The 21,999-nt window shown below is 42.8% G+C and overlaps 1 protein-coding gene across 2 annotated transcripts; it reads left to right on the forward strand.

The window, feature by feature from the left end:
- The first annotated feature begins 1,000 nt into the window (after positions 1-1,000).
- Positions 1,001-21,542, forward strand: LOC133351459 (receptor expression-enhancing protein 5-like). 2 transcript variants are annotated; one of them, XM_061566686.1, is made up of 5 exons: positions 1,001-1,193; positions 15,391-15,484; positions 17,188-17,326; positions 18,017-18,185; positions 20,298-21,542. In XM_061566686.1, the coding sequence occupies exons 1-5, from the start codon at positions 1,079-1,081 to the stop codon at positions 20,354-20,356; spliced, it is 576 nt and encodes a 191-aa protein (XP_061422670.1). In that variant the 5' UTR covers positions 1,001-1,078; the 3' UTR covers positions 20,357-21,542. The 2 variants fall into 2 exon arrangements, with proteins under 2 accessions (XP_061422670.1, XP_061422671.1); XM_061566687.1 differs by lacking the exon at positions 1,001-1,193 and adding an exon at positions 6,644-6,835.
- The last annotated feature ends 457 nt before the right edge of the window (positions 21,543-21,999 follow it).

Raw genomic sequence — 21,999 nt, forward strand, 5'->3', positions numbered from 1 at the left:
ATCCAGCTTCATGGCAACGTGTATCTTGTCTTTAAAAAAATCGAATTCCCAAACACCCTTCGTAAGCTTATTATCAACTGTGGCATTTCACATTTTATTATTTTGTTTTGGCGATGTGCTAAACGCCTGACACTGTACGCTCTGAAAGGCTTATTAAAATTATAACTAATTATTAGTTTGTTACAAGAATAATATGTGATATATGGAGATTGTTTTGTTTATTAAGTAAATTCAACACAATCTTAAAATGTTAAGTCTTTTTCATTCAATTTAATATTGATGAACCCGTCACATGACGGGCAATTGCATTGGTTTATGAATATGGAATGAGCTCGATCTGGAGGGGACCCTTCCCTCTAACCTGGCATCACGAACTGCTCGGGGATTGGGCCGACCTTGTGGCTGGGTGTGGCCGTCCACGTGCGCGGGCGCGGTCCGTCACGTGACGTTAAACAACGGCTCGCGATTGGCGGAGCTCCCTTACTGCGACAGTCGCCTCCGAGGTTTTGCGGCGCCGGAGAAGCGATCCGCGGTTGTGATGCCAGCGGTCGATTCTGCATCAGTTATCGCCGTAGCCACCCGCAGTCACTGCAATTGCGAAGCGAGAGTCAAACGTCAGTTTATTCGATCTAACCTGGGTTCCCTACCGTAGGTTCAAAAATGTATAATTTCTTCTCAATGTCATAACATCGCCACGTGCTCGATTCCTAGCGATCCCTTTCGATCCGATGATGTGATCAATTCGCGTCTCGAGTCCGGGTGGGGAGGGTGGGGGGATCGATTCCACCTCGCGCAGTCGCAGCGCGGACAAAGAGGGCCCGGGGTAGGGTGGGAGGGGCTTGAGGACATAAAGGGTGGGGGCTCGTGGTGGAGGGGCGTAGGCAGGGGGAGGGGTTCGGGGTGCACGGGGGGCGGGGCTGGTGGTGGAGGGGTGGGGTTAGGGGGAGGGGCTTGGGGGAAATGGGGCCAGGGGGCGGGGCTGAGGGGCACGGGGCGGAGCTCGCGAGAAGCGACGGGAGGCGGAGAGATCGCGGAGAGATCGGAGAGCGACGACTGCGCATCGCTAAAGGGAGGAATCATGGCGCAGCTGAAGGAGATGTTTGACAACTTCGTGAAAGAGAAGAACGTGTTCACGGAGGCGCTGGATCTCGTGGAGAAGAAGACGGGAGTCAGCAAGAGCATTCTGGCGCTGGGTACGAGCTTGAGAAGCCGCGGCGGCGGCGGCGATGATGACGATGTGTGATGTTGCTGTGCATTGTAATGTTGAAGCAGGGGGAGTATGTTTGCGATATCTCTTAACCACATAGGCTCCTCGATTTGCATATCGACCGTTTTGCTAAATGTAGTCATCTGATTAAGGGTGGTTATTTTTTACAATGGTATTTATTAAATTAATGTAATAACTAGGTTGTACGAAAATAGCATTTACCCATTTCGTAAAACTATTTGTTTTTCCACTCACTAACGATCCAGCGGTGAGATGACATCATTGTTATACACAGCACTGTGCAGTTTATTGATCGTGCCACTCGGTGACAGCAGCTTGTGATGTCGGTGATTGAGGACTCATCACGGCAGGCTCGTGCGTTGCGTGAACTGCAGTTTCAGAACGTCATCTCAATTCATACTAAAATTATAACAAAGCACAACAACTTATATTTGTAATACTACGCATAAGAAACAAGATATCGCAACAATTCTCAACGTTAATTTTTGTGTTGTAAAAATGAAAATCGTGGCAACCCCAGCAGTAGATGGGTGTTAAGGTGACTGTCCGATGAGACTGTGATGATGATGTTGCTGTGCTGTGTTTAAGGCGGCGCTAGTGACGTGGCGCAGAGATCAACACTATGAGTTGGCCCCCATCACACGTATGTCCTGGGTTCGAATCCCAGCAGCGAGTTGATGTTCTCATCCCTGTCACGAGTGAGGAGCAAAACGCATCGTAGGAAGTTGGGTTGTTGTTGCAATGTGGCTAAATTCCAGCTCTCAAAATGGAAAATCGACTGCCACGCGACAAATTTAGCAGTGTGTGGGATAGCGCGCCTCCTGGAGTGTCTAGAAATTATTTGGTGGTGGTGCACATGCACACATTTTACGATTAACAATTTTATATATTACCAAGGCCCACTGGGCCATACAGTATAGCTCTTGAGTCAGAAGCGACTTGGCTATCACAAATGATAGCTCAACAAAAAGTGGCTTATGTGGAAATTTCTTGCAGTCAAATAATCTTAAATGCATGTTTCCAAATGCTGGAGGTGAAAAAACGGAGGACGCAGAGAAAAATCCACACGACCACGGGGAGAGAGACACCGTAGACTGCAAATATACAACAGCAGCAGGCGTCAGGGTCGGGATCGAACCCACGACCTCCTGCATAGCAGGCGAGGGAGTCTACATCTCCTAGCCACTGCAGCGCCCCCCATAATACAACTCAACGCATTCGTCAATAACTACCTCTGGACTCTCTTTGTGCTATGAAGATTGGACGTCGCCTCAAATGTCACTTATTTACTGTGTAAAGGGTAAAGCTGTTTCTCTGTCACATGAGGCATTCTGCTCCGTGTGATTACCAACTGGATTATTTGTATTGTGACATTGACGCTGATACCCGTTCAGTGCTCATTTCTATTCTACCACACCACATTAAATTTGATTTTGCACTTCATAGGGCTCAACGTACTGTATAATAAAAAATGTTAGTTTCATGATCATGCGACGAACATTCAGTAGCAGGGTGGGGTGGGAATGTGCAGCCCCTCGTGCGGAGGGCACTTGAAAACATTTCAGAAGCAGTTATGTGATGTCTCTTTTGCAACATTCTCAAAGATTAAATTGATGCGCTCTAACACAGTGATACACCGCTGTGCAAGAGTTCAAACTCGATGCTATTTCTCGTGACATTCTGATAAAACGATCATGGAAAATTTCGTCAAAAGGCAAACATTGTATTGATGGGTGTTTTTTTTCATCGGTTTTACTTATTCTAATTGTGAATCTATTTCACTGGTGTTAGAAGTGGTGGTGAAGGTGGTGCGGATGCTTAATGTGGTGGCAGTGATGTCTAAGATGATGGTGTAGATGTCGGTGGTTGATATTTTTGTGGAATATTGTAGAGTAAGTTCGTGGCAACAGGGTGTTGTTGGAACATGCCTCTAAAACGTTTCCAGCTTAGAATAGGTCAAGTTTCCAATATTAAATTACGGCAGCTGGCCTGCATGTGTACAGTGTACCACAGTTTATCAACAACCTATGAGAAGTTGCGTTTTTGTTTAACTGCCTCAGGTTATTAAAAATATATGACCGATAGATTTAGGCATTTACAATAATTTTTGTTTTTTAGGTGCAAGATTAATGTGGTAGATGTGCCATTACAGTGCTCACAAATGTGCTACAGTGTATTGTTGAGGTTGTATGCAGTCCAGTTCTTGCCATAGAAACACAGCTGTGTTTGTACTGTAACCATTGTTGATATCCTGCTCGTCCATGCAGCACATGAGTCCTTATCACCCAGCTTTACTTGTTGGTCGTATCACTTTTATAACTGCGGCATGGGATCAAGCTGATCTGTGACCAATCGTAAGCAATGACTCAAATCAAACGTGCTTCGGCAGGGATGCTGATGTGACCACAGTCGGGTGTGGTTCATTGCTCAATAAAAAGTCATGATTATTTAGGAAATCACACACTGGAGTTTAGTAGATGGTGTGTTAGTGCAGTGTATGGTGGTTCTGCAGACTGGAAGTAGTTGGTAGTCGGGCAAAAAGGTGATATTTCCTAGTTTTTGTAAGGGTTCTTTGTTAATAATGGTGATTAAATGTGATCGTAATGTTAGTATGGTGACACGGCTTGAGTCCTGCAATATTAATATAATAAAGAACATATTAAAAACTTTGCTTATTTATATATTCTATCTCCCACCAAACATTTCAAATTAGCCTCAAGATCTATTCTAAATAGTTTAGCATGGGATATTTTAAAAAAAAAAATAAACTTTATTTGCATATAGGAAAACATCTAGGGTGCATTGCATGGGAAAAAAACCCAATTCATGTAAAGCAGATCGAATTGAACATCAGCATGAATCTTTATTACAAATGCTACCTATGCAGGCCACCTCATTCCCCTCTCACACCCATGAATGCCATTACCATCCACCAACAGTGCCTTCCAAAGCATAGTCCAATGGGTGGGTCAAGTTTGGTCATGGTTGAGAGTGATGCAGTGGTCGAGGGTTGGGAGTTGAGGGGTCTAGTGTTGGAGGTTGGGTGTTGAGAAAGGGAGGCAGCGATGACGTGGTTCTGTTTGCGTTTGCAGAGGCGTAAACCGCGGTCATCGTTTGACAGGTACTGTTTGTGTGTGATTCGGTGGAGGCATTAGTGCTGTGTGTTGATTGAAACCCTGGTGGTGGTGTGGCGATTGTGGGAAAGCTTTGTGGAGTCGTGGTTTAGTGACAGTAGACATTGTTGATAGCAATGTTGTGATCCCAGTATTGTTTTGATCGTGTTAAATCTTGTAATGTTTGCTTCGTAAGTATGGGGTGTTGTTATTATTTGTATTAATATTCAACAAAACTGAGTAATATGATGGCAGAAATCTTTCTTTTATTTTCAAAAGAAAATGTGATATCAGGAGAAAAAGTAGTGGTGTGGTCAAATATTGTAAGCAGCTGTCTTTTCACCAGCACAGTTATTACTGTGGTCCCAAAATTTGATTTCTTATTAATTACATTCGTGGTCTGTACACTGCATTGAGTGGGAATGCGAAGCTGTGCATTTACTTTCATTAACCACGAGGTGTTGTACTGTAGTTATACAGGTACCAATTGAGTAACTTAAAAACATGGATGATGAAGTAAATGTCAAATATATTTTTGTAATCTGTCTTCCAGTCAGCTTTCTGGTTTAGTATTTTTAGAGATACATGCAACACAGCACATATGATGAACCTGGTGCACTGTGTTAGAGTATCTGAATGCTGTTGGTTCTATTGTGGGCACGTAGTTAAATCTGTTTCTCCAGCTGTGGGCTGCGTTATCAAATGCAGTTAATAGAGGCTATTTCGAGAATAGAGAGTGCGTGTGAAGGGTGGAGCATGTATTGACGCATGGTTTCAGGCAGAAGCGATGTTTCATCTGAAAGACATCTGTGCTAGATCATAACCTAGTTTTGTACGGTGTACAAACCACATTTCCTGCTGTGAAATACGTTTAATTTAAGGGATGATGGGAAATGCGATGTTTTACAATTAGCATATGCTATATGTCATGGGTTTACATGGTCCTGCATTTACTAGAAGCTTCAACGTTCCCTGCAATTTAAATTATTCATTCTCAATCCTCAATTGCTCGAGGGAGGAGGGGGAGGGCCTCATGGATGATGCGTGTTGTTGGTCACCGTTGCCAGCATTAGCAATTCCCTCTGGAGGCCACGAAATGGATGCAGTGAATTCTTAAGGAACGTGTTTTATGGAATAGAACATCAAATCTATACGTGGTTTATATTTAAGTGCTATATTTTATAAAGTCATAGACAACTAATTTATAAATATTGACTTAAAGCTTTCGTGACTGCAGGAATTCATATTCTTTGGGTCTTTTGGTAAAGCCACATAGATATAAAAAATAATAACTATATGACGACGATTCGATCGCAACACAAGCAATCGTCATCAGGTGAGAGCTGCTGAGGTAGGAAAAAAAAATTTTGTTATTATTTTTATTATATTTTTTCTATTTACGTGGCTTTACCGAAAGACCCAACAAAATAATTTATATTCACCTAAATGGAAGATTAGAATAATTTCTGAGCAAACAGTGTGATTGCCGCTGATATGTAATATTCGAAGGTTATGTACTTGGGAAGATACAGCTTGCAGCACTAGGTGTGCTGCTTATGTTTTTAAACGAAAGTTATTTATCGTGCTCATTTCAGATTGTATTCGTGTTAAAGTACCCCTGGTGATACCACCCAACAGGCAGCAGAAGCTGTGGCTCTTGTGCAATATTTATTTTAATTAAAGTATCGTTTTTCCAACTTTTGTGTCAATGATTACGGCGTTAGTCATTTTACTTTTGCCCACTTCATTATAATCCCTTATGTAACAATGCAAAAAATGCATACGTAATTTCATATAGCTTACTCGGGATAACCTTGGTTATAAGAGTTGCTCGTTTATAAATGTGTAGCGTCGGAAATACATAGCACACGCCACCCTATGTACACTTACCTGTAGTTGCGGGCACGGGTCTGTAGGGGGTGCCACCCTGAGCTAGACAGAGAGAGAGAGGGCCTGACCTTTGAGATTCCGAGTTCCCCAACCCCAGGTGAGGGGTTGGGGGGTTATTCCAGAGCCCCCTGGAAGGTTCCAGAAAGGGGGCGGTACTGGGGGCGGGGAGTCCCCGAGGTGGATATAAAAGATGGACCTCAGGACGGCTCGAGGCAGTGCTCTGAAGACGAAGACTGAAGACCAGCTAGGCTAGGACCCTGGTGACCCCCGGGAACCGACGTCCTTTTAAGGGCCGGGCCCGAGCGCAGGCAGTGGTTGAGACCCGTACCCTGGCGGGGTCGGGTCAGCGTAGCCTCCCCTAGGTCACCCTTAGCCGGAGGACTGAGCCCGTGGTCCCAGTGATAGGGCACTGTAAGCCCCAGGTAGCGGGTAAAGGGGCCGTCACCCCTTGTGTTAGAGGCCGATAACGTTATTGTAACGTTATTGAAATTAACGTGTTGCCTCCAAAAGCTACGTTTCCGGTCTCCGTGGGAACCCACTACAAATGTACTTATGTGTTTTCATAAAGTTATCGGGGCTGTACATATATATGACAATAACTTTGGTAAGTAATATGCACTTGATTTGCTTGACAATTTGTTGTATCTTTTGTGGGGCAAAATGGGCAGTCTGTTTCCTGAGGTAACGTCGGGTTCGGTGGTATGCGTTGGGTTAAAGAAAGACACAACCCATGGATGTGGCAAACCCACTCTCAAAAAGGGAGGCACCAAGCAGGCTCTGATCCGTGACACGAACACCCACTTGAGCTAGTACGCGAGTATTGCGACGGGGCACATTTAGGCGTGTGCAATCAAGCAGTGCATTTTAAGGGTAGATTCCAGGTGATTGAGCAAGGAATGTTTCAGACAACATTTTCAACAAAAGTTGGCACAGTGGTGGCTGGAGAGGCACGTCCCTCCATACCTCCGCAGCACCCACCTCACCACACCCTGCTGCAAGTGTGAATCGTGTTCTTGCGGGAATGTACAACCTTTAGCGATAAAGTGTGTTTTAGTTTATCTTCCCTTCCGCCGTGTGACAGGAACTTGGGTGAAAAACCGCATTTTGCGTGGCGTAGCTCACGTGTTTAAATAGCGAGGAAAGTTGCATCACTATTTCCACAAACACATTTTAGAATAAAATATATAAAAATGAATTCTGTGCAAACACATAATTTTTACGACCTTAATAAATTATTCAGAAATAGGCCAAAGCCAATGAATATTCAGGATTCATTCTTTATTACATCTCCTGTTAGATTGCTGATGAATAATGTTACATATACAGTAATGCCCCGTCAAACTGTTTTTATTTGAGTGGGTATGTTAGCGTCACCTTCCCATACAGTGGTTTCTTTAAGTTTTGTAAATTTAGTCTGAGCCCATTTTTTGCCGAGGTGACTATAAACACATCTATCTGTTTTGCAAATCGCCTCACTTTTGTGAAGCAAAAACAAATGCATTTGGACATTCGCCTTTGTGTTGCTGTTTGCTACTTTAATCTGTTTGAATGCTTTGTCGCTTTGGATGGATAAGATAAACAAAGGGTCCTTGTGTCAATCTTACTTCTTGCCTGTGTTGTTGCCCAAAGTTTCCGTGATACAGCAAACCCCTTGGCTCATTTTTGTATCTTACCAACCGAACTCATATGTATGATGACTGCGTTAACTGATGATTATTTACAGTTTGGTGGTATTGCTGTTTTGTAACTTATTTTCAAATACAATACTGTATTTCATAAGTGCGTTTTTGAAATGCATAAGGGGGTTTGTGCTGTCATTAACAGAACATACACACCGAGTGTGCTGCAATGCTCCAGACCGCAACAACGTGCCTACCTATAACAACAGTACCATGGCCGTACGGGCCAGCCTGTCTCATGCGTGGGTGGGGTGAGCAGCACGGGCAGAGATGGTGGGAGAATGGAGGGCGGCTCAAGTGCAGGGTGTCATACACGTCTACAAATCCCTTAGTTGTCTTACCCCACCATATCTCGCCATTCTTGTATATGTGTCGCCTTCTGGCCCTCTACGTTCTCAATCTTTGCTCTCTCTCTCTCTGTTCTCCTTGTGCTCAATCCACGCTTTCACTCTTTCTGTATTATCGCCCCCCTTCACTGGAACACACTTCCCCTCCACATTAAGCAGTCACCTTCACTCACTAATTTTTTTCTCCTCACTAAAAGATCACTTATTGTTCCATCGCTCACCCCACGACCCCTTAATCTCCCCCTCAAAACCACCACAGTTGTTTCCTCTTCATATTCGCATTATATGGCTATCACTCATTTCCTATTCATTCAATCCATTCATCATTTACTTTAATCAATTTCGCTTTCACCGAATTAACGCATTACAGATTCGCCCATTGCTTCCTCTCATTTATTTCATTCACCTCATCTCTGCCATTACATGTGTACGTACCATTCTTAATACTATGTAAAGCACCTTGGTTAAGGCGCTATATAAATTACGTTAAGATGTGTGGACTCATCAAGGACAATAATTTACTCAACGCAGATGCAGGCTTGCATATGCTCACGAACACATCTTCTCAAAAATAAACACAGATTTGCTTCATGCAAATACAATATGACAACAGTCCCTGTGGCTAGCCTTGTTACAAACTGTTAGGGAAAGTGTTGTTAACAAGCACCGATTAAGGCCAGCGCATTCCACAAGAAAGTGGTTCAGCAGCACAACGCCTCTCGACGTTTGTCTCCAGGGCAGTGGTTTTTAACCTTGTTGGAGGTACTGAACCCCACCAGTTTCATATGTGCATTCACCGAACCCATCTTAATTTGAAAAATAAAATATGATTTTTTTCAAATTCAAAACAGAGGTATATGTTTTACTGGTGCACAAAATGAACCGTGCATCAACATTTCTGTGTTCAAAGAACAAAACCAGCAAAACATGATTTTCACACAAAAACTAAATAATGAATACTTACCGCAAATCAGTGTGACTTCTGCTGTTGCCTTTGAGAGACCAGTTCAGAAATGCGCGGCTTCACCTTGGCAAGTGCCACTCTCATGTCATTTTCGCAACAAAGTCTGTTCCTTTTCTTCGTTTTTATGTCCAGCATCCTCAAAGGATTGCTCGCAAAGATATGTTGTAACAAACGGTATGAAAATCTCCAGGGCTTTCTTAGCAATAACAGGGTACGTTACCATTTGTTGACACCAAAACGTTGAGAGCGTTGTTGTTCTGAAGAGTTGCTGTTGAACCTGGCTCTGCTGAATTTCAATGATTTCGTCGAGGTATTCATCATTGACATCTGCTGTCTCAACACTAAACGTGAACGGCTGTCTCACCCATGCTGGATATGACTCTCTTGTAGGGAAGTATCCGTCGAGAGACTTTGCAAGCTCATCTAAGTGCGTGGCAATTGCTTGCTTCAGTTCCGCGGGTACAGAAATGTCTCTGATTCCAGATACATCTTCGATCTTACTTACATAGTCACCCAGCAGGGGAAAGTTTGCGAAGTTATCGTTCTCTGTTCGTCGTTTCCATAACGGTAGCTTTTTTTGAAAAGCCTTCAGGTTTTATTCCGCTTCAATGATGTTGACTCCACCGCCCTGCATCTGCTGATTGAGATGATTGAGAGCTGCGAAGATATCAGCCATGTACGCTAAAATGAGAATGAACTCAGAATTTTTGAAGCAATCTGCATGACAATGTTGGTGCTCTTGTAAAAATAGGGCTAATTCCACATGCATGGCAAAAACATGATTCAGCACCTCTCCCCGGGATAACCACCGAACGTTAGAATGGTACAGAAGTACCTCGAATTCAGAGCCAATTTCTTTACACAGCTCACTGAAGATGCGGTGCCTCAGAGCACTATTTCGCACAGTGTTCACGCATTCCACTACAATTTTTAATATTTCTGTCAGTTTTGGAGGCAAGGTTTTTGTTGCCAACGCATGCCTGTGCAGAATACAATGCGTAACAATGATGTGTGGTGCATCGGCTTTCACTAGCACACCAAAACCAGACTTTCTTCCAGCATGACTGGAGCTCCGTCCAAACAAACTGCAGAAACCATATCCCACGAAAGATTGTTGTCTTTGAAGAAGTCATCCACAAGTTTCTTCACATCGGCTGCCTTAGGTGTTGTAAGAGGCTTACAAAATAAAAAAAATCTTCCTTTATCACGTCGTCTTTCACACAGTGCACGAATACAGCAAGCTGGCTTAGATTGGAAACGTCTGTGGTCTCGTCGAGTTGCAGGCTGAATTTTGCCGGGCTTGAAATCAGATCTGCAACTACTTGAGCCAAGATGTCTTTGCTCATGTCCTCTATTCTGTCGCTGATGGTGTCATTTGAAAGAGGAATTTGGGATAACTTAACTTCAGCTGCTTTTCCTAGCATGATATTCGCCATCTTCAACACAGCTGGTTTTATGAGTGTTTCACCAATGGTGTGTGGTTTGCCCTGCTTTGCGATCAGGTAAGCAACTTCGTACGATGCTGTGAGGATCGGTTTGTTGATGGGTACAAAGCCGAGAACAGGCAGAGTAGCCTTTTCATCGAATCTGGCTCTCTTCACCTTGAATTCAGCGAGCATTGTGTTCTTGTATTCCCCATCTCCATGCAGCATAAGGAAGTGTTCCCTTAGTTTTGCCGGTGCTAGACTAGAATTGCTCAACTTGGCATTGCAAATCATGCAGTTAGGACGCTGACTCCCATCACGTTCCGTTATACTTGTGAATTCATATTGTACATATTCGTCCGACCACTTTCTTTTTTTGCTCGACATAGTATGAAGGGATTCAAATATTAAGAAAGAAATCACACGACGTACCATCATGACAGTCACAAGTCGACTACCGAGCGCACCAAATTCCCTGTAGCACAGATAGGCCAAGCGATGTAGTGTGATCACTTGCAGCCAATGATGGCCAAGCCGGACGTGTCATCACGAATCATATGAGTCGGGTGTGTGTCTTAACCTCCGCCGAACCCCTGAGACTGACTCACGGAACCCCTGGGGTTCGATCGAACCCAGGTTAAGAACCACTGCTCCAGGGCAATGATATGTACACACAGTGCCAGGTATTCAATTAAGTCAACCCAATGGAGGCCAAAGAACAGTTTCAATATCAGTTACCATTGATGTTGGCTGTGGCCAGGAATTTTACTTTTGATGCTGCTTTTGTAGTGTAGTGCACAATGATCCACAGTGCCACCACAATAACAGCAACCGGTGTTCGCCACTAATCAGCAGTGATGTCATCACGGTGCTTATACCAGGCTAGATGTACATTGAGGCTACGTGAAGTTTCTAAGGCTCGCCGGCAGACGATCACGGGACAGACCGAGATATACCATGGATTAGTCGACCAAGATGACTGGCAGATGCACCATCTACTTACCCCACTTTGCCAACCTGCATTTTAGCCACCTGGCGCGCTGGTCATTGTTATGAACGTCACTCCTTTTCCCTCCACTATTGTTGGAGGACCACTGCCCTCCAATAGTTCAATAAAGCAGAGATGCAGGTCCATTTGTTGTAGCAGATGAACACAGAAATGACCAGGTTGTGGCTCCTTAAGCTTCTCATCCGGATATGACTTGCAAGGTGATATTGAATAATCCATGCCAGGACCTTTCCCAGCACACTGAGGAGGGAGATGCCCCGCTAATGTTGCAATCAGTGTCGTCCCCCTTTTTAATAAGTAATATTTTAAAATACTTTTTTTAAAACACGCTTTAATGAATTGTACCGTATTGGTAAGGGCAGAACTCCACGATTCCAGGAAGTGGCCCCGAGGCTTGCCATAACTTAAGGGACCGTGGTGATTTACAGCCAAACGTGAGTTGAGTGTGGACAATTAGAGCCATGGCGAAACATAACATAAAAATGGTTTTAAAATATTTAGACATTTTTTAGAGGTAGAATATAGTATTGTCATCAGTATGACATAAGTATACCAAGTTTGCAGTCGATACCACATTGGGAAGTGGGTTAAAAATTAGTTACAAGATTTGAGGATACGACAACAACAACAACAGACAGTGAGTTAAATACTGTAAAAGGGTGTAAACAAATGGGGACCACCAGAGCATCCTTTTGATCGTGTTGAACCCATCCTGTGGAACAGACAGTTGTAATCACATCGCGTAGCGCAGTCTTCACACAAACGCCATCCTCAGCAGTTCGTTTGAGGTCTCGTCTTTGTCTGGCGCTTCCTTGGTCTTCGGCTCTGGGTCGCACTTAGCACATCAGTGAAGCACTCGGCGAGCGAAAACGACGTCTAATATAGGAGGCACTGAGGTCCCAGCAAGGTCAACCCCACCATGCCCTGTGATGTTGTTTGAGCCGAGGGGTTTCACCTCCAAGACCTCAGAATCGCTCAGTAAACCTGCAAAACTGTTCCTGGGGGTCAGAGATCAGACCATTTTTTCCCTTAAGGATGGTAATAAGTACTTTTAAAAATGGAAATACAATGGGGTTTGACCAGAAGATGTCAGTAACGCCTACAAGCCTTGTTGGCTGGTTCCATCGTGGCATTTGGTAATTGCATGGTGGAGGAGTTGACAGCCCCTCGCACACATTAGTCCATTCATGTACACAGAAAGACAGACATACCTCGAAACTTCCTATTCACTTCACCCTCACCACACTCACCCCTATTCACACTCCAGCCTCACCACGCTCACCCCCTACTCAGCCCTACTCACACAGGTCAACCTCACCGTGTTCACCCTCGCACTATACTACACCACACACTCGTATCAGTACTATACTATATACACTTCATTACACATACTACAATTTTCACCGCACACTACTGCACACCACCACTGTACCCACAGCACTAGTGTAGTGTACAGTACTCAACATACACATAAACACGCACGAAAATACATGAACACGTGTGGTCGCTAACAAACACCACTCAGACACCAACACGTGGGTGCATGAGCGCTGATCCTGTGTACGCGACAACTTAAAACAAAAATTATAATCCATTAACATCCTGCTGTACTGTATTAGATGGATCGCATTGCAGTTGGGCTGCGGATAGTGAGAGTTAAGCTCCAACGGAATTATGAATGTAAGTTTCTATACATTGGCCACACGAGCACTTTGGTTTTCAATCGCTCAATTCGACTTGGTCATATAAAGAGACATTCATAAATCTCGTCCATATGTTAACTGGCAAAAATGTGCGCGCACCGTGTGAATGCACACTCACTGGATGGGTGGCAGGTGGTGGTGATTCATAAACCCGAGTGGAAGATGCGAGTGACCAGTTTAAAATAAGACGCACCGCTCTGCATTTAGATCCGGCTGTATTTAGATAACGAGAATAAATGCCCAGGATGGGTGGTCTTGGTTTGAGTCGGCCATGTGAGGTTTCAAAGACTGCCCAGAGATATTCACTGTGTGGTTTGAATTTCTGTTTCGCCAAAGGCTGCCTTGGGCAAACGAACACCATTGACATATGCTACTTTGTGGGTTGGAGCATGTATGTATGACAGTGGGGCTTTTGTGTTGGAAATCGTTGGGTGAATGGAATTGTAATGTTCGGGTGTACGTAACTTGTGAAACATTCATCAGCGTTACAATTCTATTCAAGGGCATTGAAGCCGAGACCTTCGGGGCTGGACTGTAACCACAGCGTGTGCTGTACAGTGAGTGCAGCTGTTATTGTACGACTCCATTTGTGCATTTAATTATTTTATATCGTTATTTTAGTACGAGGAGCCCTAAAGGAAGTTTTGTTTTAACCAGAAATTCAAGATTAGCATGGTCCACCAAATTGTGGACAACAGGAAATCTCTACAATACTGTACTCGCTTAATCTCACCGATCAGACTGATGAGAAGCACGGTGGCATATGTGGGACATATCCATGTCCACGTGTCACCTGGAGATATGATGGACATGATTCTGCAAGGGAAAATGGAAGGGAAGCAGTTGGGGGAGATCACAAAAAGTGGAAAGTGTATAAATGACCGCAATTTGTAACACAACATGGAAACACGACCTCAACTTGACACATTTTAAATAAAGAAATCGCATGGTAGTGTTAGTGTGATTAACTCGCACTATAAACGCTATTCGTGCGTATGGCAATATGTTAATGAACCAAATACAAATGTCGGAAGTCTGCTAGCCACAAGAGATCTTAAGGAGATTTGTAGTTTTGCTATTCCTTCATTGAATGAGCACAGATCACAGTGGTTATTATATGTCCATAGTTTTATTGCGTGACCATAGTCGCACTGTGGCCTGTCTTTATTTTCTATTTATGAAGGAGGTGTGTGCAATGGCCTGTTGATGTTCATGTTCTGATGCAGTTAATGATACACCAGTCTCAGTGGCGGCTCCTGCAAAATCTCTCAGGGGGGGGCAAATGTCTGGATGATTGATAAGGATAAGGTCCACCCATGCAATGGATAAATTAACAGCTTAAGCATGTAAAGGCAACTTCACTTCTTTAATATTAATGAAAAATAAAGTGACTCTTACAATACATCTTGTTTGTTTCTATACTCACTATTAAAACAAACCACTCAAGTTTATTTTATTAAAGATTCCACTAGGTGGCGACAAATTATATTGTTGGATGAAACGTGCTTACGTATGATGACGTAAGCACGTTTGATGACGTAAGCACGTTAGGGCGAGCCCTCCCGGAAGCCATAGAGAATGCATTGCAGCGCCCCCGTTCGAAAAAAAACATCTTTGAATGTAAGTCTATGGGGCCAATCGGGGCGATTCTCAGCCGGAGTGAAATCGCCCAAAAAGAGGCGGTACTCCACAGAACGTAGCATGACGCTGATTGGACTATATCCAGAGGCTGCAATGACGGCTAGCGTGACTCTGTGGTTGAATGACATTGGTGGTGCGTCGCCCAATCGCCCTAATGAAGAAACCGCCCCTGACCAGTCTGATGTTTGGGTCTCAAATGAGGTGTATATTCTGGACGTCTGCATTGTTCCATTCGCCAGCGTTATTCTGGATCTGAGTGAGATTTTAGGAGGGTGACATTGTGATCCCAGAATGGGAATCGGCCCTTAATTTTGCAGTGAGATACATTGTTGAGGAACACCTCAAATACGACCTTCATATTCACCGCTGTGTGTGCTGTGTGGTTTTGGCAGGGCTGTCAGTATTTATCGGCATTTACCTGATCGTTGGCTATGGAGCTTCCCTGCTTTGCAACTTCATTGGCTTCCTCTACCCTGCATATTATTCGTGAGTACATCTATGAACTCTTCAAGTATCGCTTTTTATTGGTGATAGAATGACAGATGTATTTATTTATCGATTATTAAGCTCAGACTATGCGATCATTCATCGCAGTGCTTAAAACAATTGATTATTGAATCATATAGCAATTAATTGTGACAATACATCAAATCTTGGGGTTGGGGGGATTGCATAGTCCCTCTCCCTACCTTATGGGACCTTTCTTTCCAAGTATTAAAATATAACAATAGGTTTTAGCCTTTCTGGCAATGAAACAGGTGTCAAGATGTGGACCAATCCGTTTCAAAGACAATGCATATATTATTATCAGAGCATGTTTTTTGTTTGCATGTTCACCACAAGTACGGGTGGTTAATGCAGACAGGATTCCTTGAAAAAGGATTCTGTTTGGTGTTTTAACATTTTGAAACCTGTTTAATTACCAGAAAGGGTAAGCCCTTTTGCTATATCTCCCTACCTTATTGTTTATGCATACCTGACATGAACTGTTGAATGTGTATAATGAGCAAATGGTTTGTTATGATTATGACATAACGTGCATAAAAAAAAATGTAAATCTAAACTAATATCACTTTGGCCAAATGTATGGATTGTGTATATTGCACAGTTATGTCGCCAATCATGCGTGGGCATTCATAATTGCATGGGATTTTTCAATCCAGTCACAAACTGTGCACAGAAAAGCTGACAATATTTTTGTCCATCCTGACCATCCTTCCACCACCATCACGTGCTGTTTACGCCTCTCTGGTGCCCTCTTTAAAAGCAGAACCACACATCACAAAGAATAATCTGGATCTGATGTCATGGGCAAATGACTAGTATATCACTTTTCTCAAATACTTGAATGGTTTGTCTAACCATATTTATGATTTTTTGTCAAACAGTTTATCCAAAGAGTTTGGGCAAATACATTTTTTCCATTTATATTGACATGTTTGTGGCTCACAGTGTCAGAGTCATAAGGAAGTGGACATTCAGTTACATATGGCCACTATTAATTATGTTGGCATGAATTGATATATCAAATTGGCATTATAAACTGGAAATATTGAAACATGGTTCTATTTTTAAGTAGAGTGACTCCTCAGGGGCAGAGCTACTCATGAATACACTTGACTGATTATGTCAGGGTGGTAGTGTAGCAGTTAGCGCACTGCGCTACACACCCAGCGTCCCAAGTTCGATTATTTCACCCAGTCCTGAGCCTCCCCAAGGTCGACTCAGCCTCAAATGAGAACTTGGTGCGGTGTGTAAAAACATCGCCACTGGGGAGACAAAGACAGTCAGGCGTGGTGCTGGCCTCTCGCCCTCTCATATGCCGTTCCGGCCTTCATAGGTGCCCGCTTCATAGTACTGGTCCCAACAGTCAGTTAAGGCTATATGGGAGATCTTTGTGATTCATTGCCCCCGTGGGGAATCACACCATGACGTCATGAAGCCATGGTAGAACGGATGTGCATGCTACCGATTATGTGGTGTGGAAGTGCACCTTGTTTTAATAATGAATAGTGGCTTTTGAGGAAAGATACCACCAGCAAAACTTTTCACATGTGTAAAACTGCCATGTTCATTACTTGGGCCGCTCAAGTCAAACATAAAAAAACAGTGCATAACAGCTGTTTCAAACGCTTTATTAGCATTAACGAATATTTGGTGCCATTTTTGTGACGTTGATGTGATGCCAGAATCAAAGCCATTGAGAGTCTGAACAAGGATGACGACACACAGTGGCTCATCTACTGGGTGGTGTACGGCTTCTTCTGTGTGGTCGAATTCTTCTCTGACATCTTCCTCTACTGGGTTCCCTTCTACTACTTCATAAAGGTATGTCCTGTGGCAGTTTTCACCACTTTTTCAAAGTTGTCGTAGGAAAAATATGCGATTTTCCCAACAGCCAAACGTCCTTATTAGGGCCTGCCCTATCTGGACAGAAATTAATGCTTTTATGATCAAAGGTATAATTCTTACAAATGTTTCACACATTTGCCGGGCTACGTGTGTAATGACAATAGAGCTTGCATGCAGTGTGAGGGAATAATGGCCGCAGGAGTTAATGACAGCGAGGTCAGCCGACAGTATGAATGCACTAGTGGCCACAGGAGGTAATGACAGGGAAATCGGCTTACAGTACGGATGCACTATTGGCCACGGGAGGTAATGACAGGGGGGGTATCAGTTGTGAGTGCGAAGGGACTGGTGGCTATGGGAATGTTCGAAAAGGGAGCATGGTCAGGTGACGGAAGAGGACGGTAGAGTCTGCCAGTAAAGGAAGCATCCAGAGTCAGCGAGAATGATCGAGAAGGGGGGCATGGCCTCGTGTTGATATATAAGGGAGATGCGTGGGAGACTCGGGACTGTTGCAGTGGGATCTCCGCCTTCAATAAAGTGCCATCTCAAGATAAGTGTGTCTAGTCGTCATTACACATGTAATTGTAGTGAGGCAGTGACATCCTTGTCATCCTGTGTTAGAGCTGTGATAAGTGGTCTGAATGAGCTCGCCTCCTTCCCCCTCAGTGCGTGTTCCTTGTGTGGTGCATGGCACCCGTCAAGTATAATGGCGCGCAGAAAATCTACACGCTCCTCATCCGCCCATGGTTTCTGAAGCATGAGGGCAAGCTGGACGACATAGCCAACAACCTGGGCAAGAAGGCCAAGGAGGCGGCCGACGCCATCACGAAGGATGGTAACCTCTTCCCCCTACAGCGGGTGCACGTGGCTTGAGCAGTGAGGGCTTTACGGGGCTATATTGCCAGACAGAAGTTAACTTAAAAATCTTGGTGCTTCTTGGCTGTGAAAATTTCTCTGACCGTTTTCACTACCTGGAAATGAGTATTGTGCACAAGCCAGGTCCTCATTGTTTAACTTTTGATAAATCCAAATGCACATCTGCATCCCAAAGGACTTCTGATATAGGTTGTGTTCTGCCTCTTAGGGTTTACACAGTGGGTTATGAGTGTTGTGAAGAGGTTGAGTGGTGGTTGAGGAAGGTGATCAGTATGAGTCATCATTGTTTTGGCATTATATTATGAGAATTTCAAATGCCCATCATTCGTGGTGACCTAAATTTTGATAAACAGCTGTGTGGTAACACCTATGGGTCATCCTTGTAATGCCTCTCAGCTGTCTCATGAGAGTCTCAAACCCTGATTAAATCTTAGTTGATCGTATGACAGCAACCTCCAGTGCACTTACAATTTTGAGAGAGTGAGAATTTTCCAGACATTCCTGATAAGAATACTGAGGAACACATTGCAAAATTGTACGTATTTAAATCCTGTAAATCTACTTTAGACCTGTCCCCTAATAAGTATAGCAAACTTGGTCAAAGTGAAGTTCTTGCATTAGCTGAAGTCTGTATTTAAATGCCTTTGCAGAGTGCAGACTGTGCACACTACATCTAATTACTAGACCACTTGCAGGCTTTTTGATATTTATAACTGCCTGGTGTAACCTTCCAACAATCCACATTTCTTCTCCGTGGTTTAACTTTGGGAGTTGCGAACCCCTATGACACACGCTAAAAAGTCACTTGTGTGAATTTGATTTAAAAAACTATTTTTTTAATGTCACATTTGCGCTGGTACACTAAAGACACAGTAAATGTACGAGTACTCTTTCCAAAGTGTGTCTGTTCTCAGAATGTTTCCCCCGGTTGATGTGAAGGCTTAGAAGTAATGCAGATGTTCGCAACGCTTGACTTTGTCACCACTAATATTTTTACTTTCCCTTCATTCTGTATAACACTTCCACTATATTTATATTCATATCTTTTTAAAATCAAGTTGAAGATAGCATGTTTTAAAATCTTAAGTCATTCTGTCATCACATTCATTTTTTTGATAGGCTAATACTGAAGTCGTTTGTTTATTGCATTTATTTTAAACATAAAGAATTGGCCCAGCTCAGAATTTATTTACATTGTTTACTTTTTGTATTCTGTGCCCTTGACTTTGCTGGAACCGTGAATTTGTTTTGTGTTAGTAACTATGTGCAAAACAAATACATGTTTATCGTGAAATATTGGCACAGCTGATGGATACTCAGGAAGATGCACTAGAATTGCAGTCCAATTTTAAAGTAAAACAAGCATACATTAAAGTCTATTGTATGTTCACCTTTGGTCGTACAATATTTATTGAAGCGTAGCTTGCTTAAATCCATTTTAAATGCATCTTAGTATTGTAATGTGCCATTTTCAACTTCAACCAATGCAAATATTTTGTTTACATAATGCATAAGCTATCTTTCTTGCAGCTGGTTAAAGCAATGGATTAAAATGACGGTATAATTCTTCCATAATTATTTTACAAATCCCTTATGGAACAATGACTGGAACAGTATTTAAATTCCCATAGACCCGGCTGGATCTTGAAGGCATTGAAGCATTAGCATGGACACATCCAGGCCTCTAATTCCATTGTCTCCATTTTGTTAGTAAGTATTCCATCGTTTGATGTTTCGGAGAACCAATGACCATGACTGGAATTTAATTCTGTGAAGACCACATTGGAAAGCAAATAAATTAACCTACAGTGCAGTTAATTAACAAGTCACTCCACCTGTCCAAGTCACTGCTGCTGTGGCATGGATGTCAAGACTTCACCAATATCCATTTTTTAAAATTGTGATTTGGATGTGAAGCAATATTAGCCAAATATAATGAAAGTGTTTAATTAAACGGTTTAGCATATTTTATTTTGTTCAAAAAACTACACAAGAAGTAGTCTCTAAAGTTATTCTAGTTACAAAGGTGGTAGATGTTGTGGAGTTAGAGGGATGTTTGTGTGTTTTTCAGCTACCAAGGCTGCTACCAACATAGCAGCCCATGTGCTCAAGGGCGAAAAGGACTCGTGAGCGCCCCTCTGTGGCTCACTGTGGCCTGGCTCGCTGTCCTGCTTACTCAGTGCACCCCCTCATACCTTTTACACCTGTCTCTCGCTGCATGCCACTAAGACAACTCTCTTCAGGTTGAACTTAATATGCATTTCCTTGTCATGCTGCTGCTGCTGCTGTGCTTGTATCTCAACCTTTAAGTAAAGAGTGAATCTAGGAGCCCCATGTTAGCAGTGCCTGATCCTAAACCAAAGCCACACAATTAATTTACAAGTTCCAAGGCATTAAAAGGGATATTCTCATAGGTAGACATCACAAGCCATTACATTTATTAAACTAAACGAATGTTAAAATAATATTTTTTTCTGTAGAGCATACTGCACTTTTTTTTTCCAGAAGCAGGACCATTACAGAGCTCACAGTAACCATGTGATAACCATTGGAGGTGTAAACGCCACATGCTGTAACTGTATTTCGAGGAGTCTGGCTCATTGGGCAGTTATTGTGGGATGGGTTTTCTTTGTGCTATGAAAAAGCACGGAAATATTACAAAAAGCTCTTTAATATTAGAGGACACAGTAAGTGTGTAGTCTGGTAAGAAGTCCTTCGTTTTAACTTGTTGCATAGATGAGATAGTTTATGATTAGTGTAAACAATGCACTTTGCAAGCAGGCTGCACTGGCCAACACTTGCACATGCAGAAACGTAAGCTTTATTACGTAGTGTGGTGTGTGTTTTGGTTTTGAAGTTTGGAAGCTAAGTTGGGAATTTAGAATTCAGTAAAAAACTTTTTGACTTATTGAAATAATAAAAGTAGCTTGCAGTTTTGTTTTTAAGATGTTGAGGTTTTTTGCAGGGGATGGTGGGAAAATGTTTTGGGAAACATGCAATTGTAAGTCTGGTACAGAAACAACAATAGCAAAGATGGCTTAAGGAAAACATCCATATTCTCAAGTAATAATTATAGAACGACAATCCTTAGTGCATGTTATGCATATGTTTTATTTCATGTTTAAGCTTTTGTTTGCTTGTGTGAACTTACCTACAGGTATTAAGCATCTGGCGCTTGTTTTGAACGTGAAGTATGGGTAGAATTGGTTGCCATGTTGCATAATTAAAATGTTACCAATGTTGTTGGGAGTGAATTTATGTTCTAGATTTCATTTGTGGTAAGTTTTCATATGTAAAATAAAGCATGTGAACCAGATGTTTTGAAGTGTTGTCACGTGTATTTTAATCTATGTAAGTGTATATATATATTTTAAAGTTTCTATTACAGTGGACACTGCATATGTAATCACTGCTTGATGGTAATTTCCAACGTGGATGCATTATTTGACAATGGATGGTGAATGAGTGCCAAATGTTTTCCCCAATCTATTTCATCACATGTAATTCCTCTTGCAGCATTTTTACTTTGTCGTCTTGTTCAACTCATCTTTTATATTGGGCACATGTTGTTAGCACCGATTCGGCCCAGAACCTTGCACAAGGGGGGGTGATGTTTGCCAATGCACCACGCCTTTGGCTTCCGACGGCTAGTGATAACATTGTTCCAGGTACGGTACTCAGTCTATCGTTTGTCAGTATTACTGTTCCCCTGAATTCAATACACTCCACTTTACACAGCAATGAGGTGTGGGAATGTTGCATTAATCTATCAT

Source organism: Lethenteron reissneri, chromosome 37 (genome assembly GCF_015708825.2).
Source record: "Lethenteron reissneri isolate LAM-NWPU_2019-01 chromosome 37, ASM1570882v1, whole genome shotgun sequence".
Classification (NCBI taxonomy): domain Eukaryota; kingdom Metazoa; phylum Chordata; class Hyperoartia; order Petromyzontiformes; family Petromyzontidae; genus Lethenteron; species Lethenteron reissneri.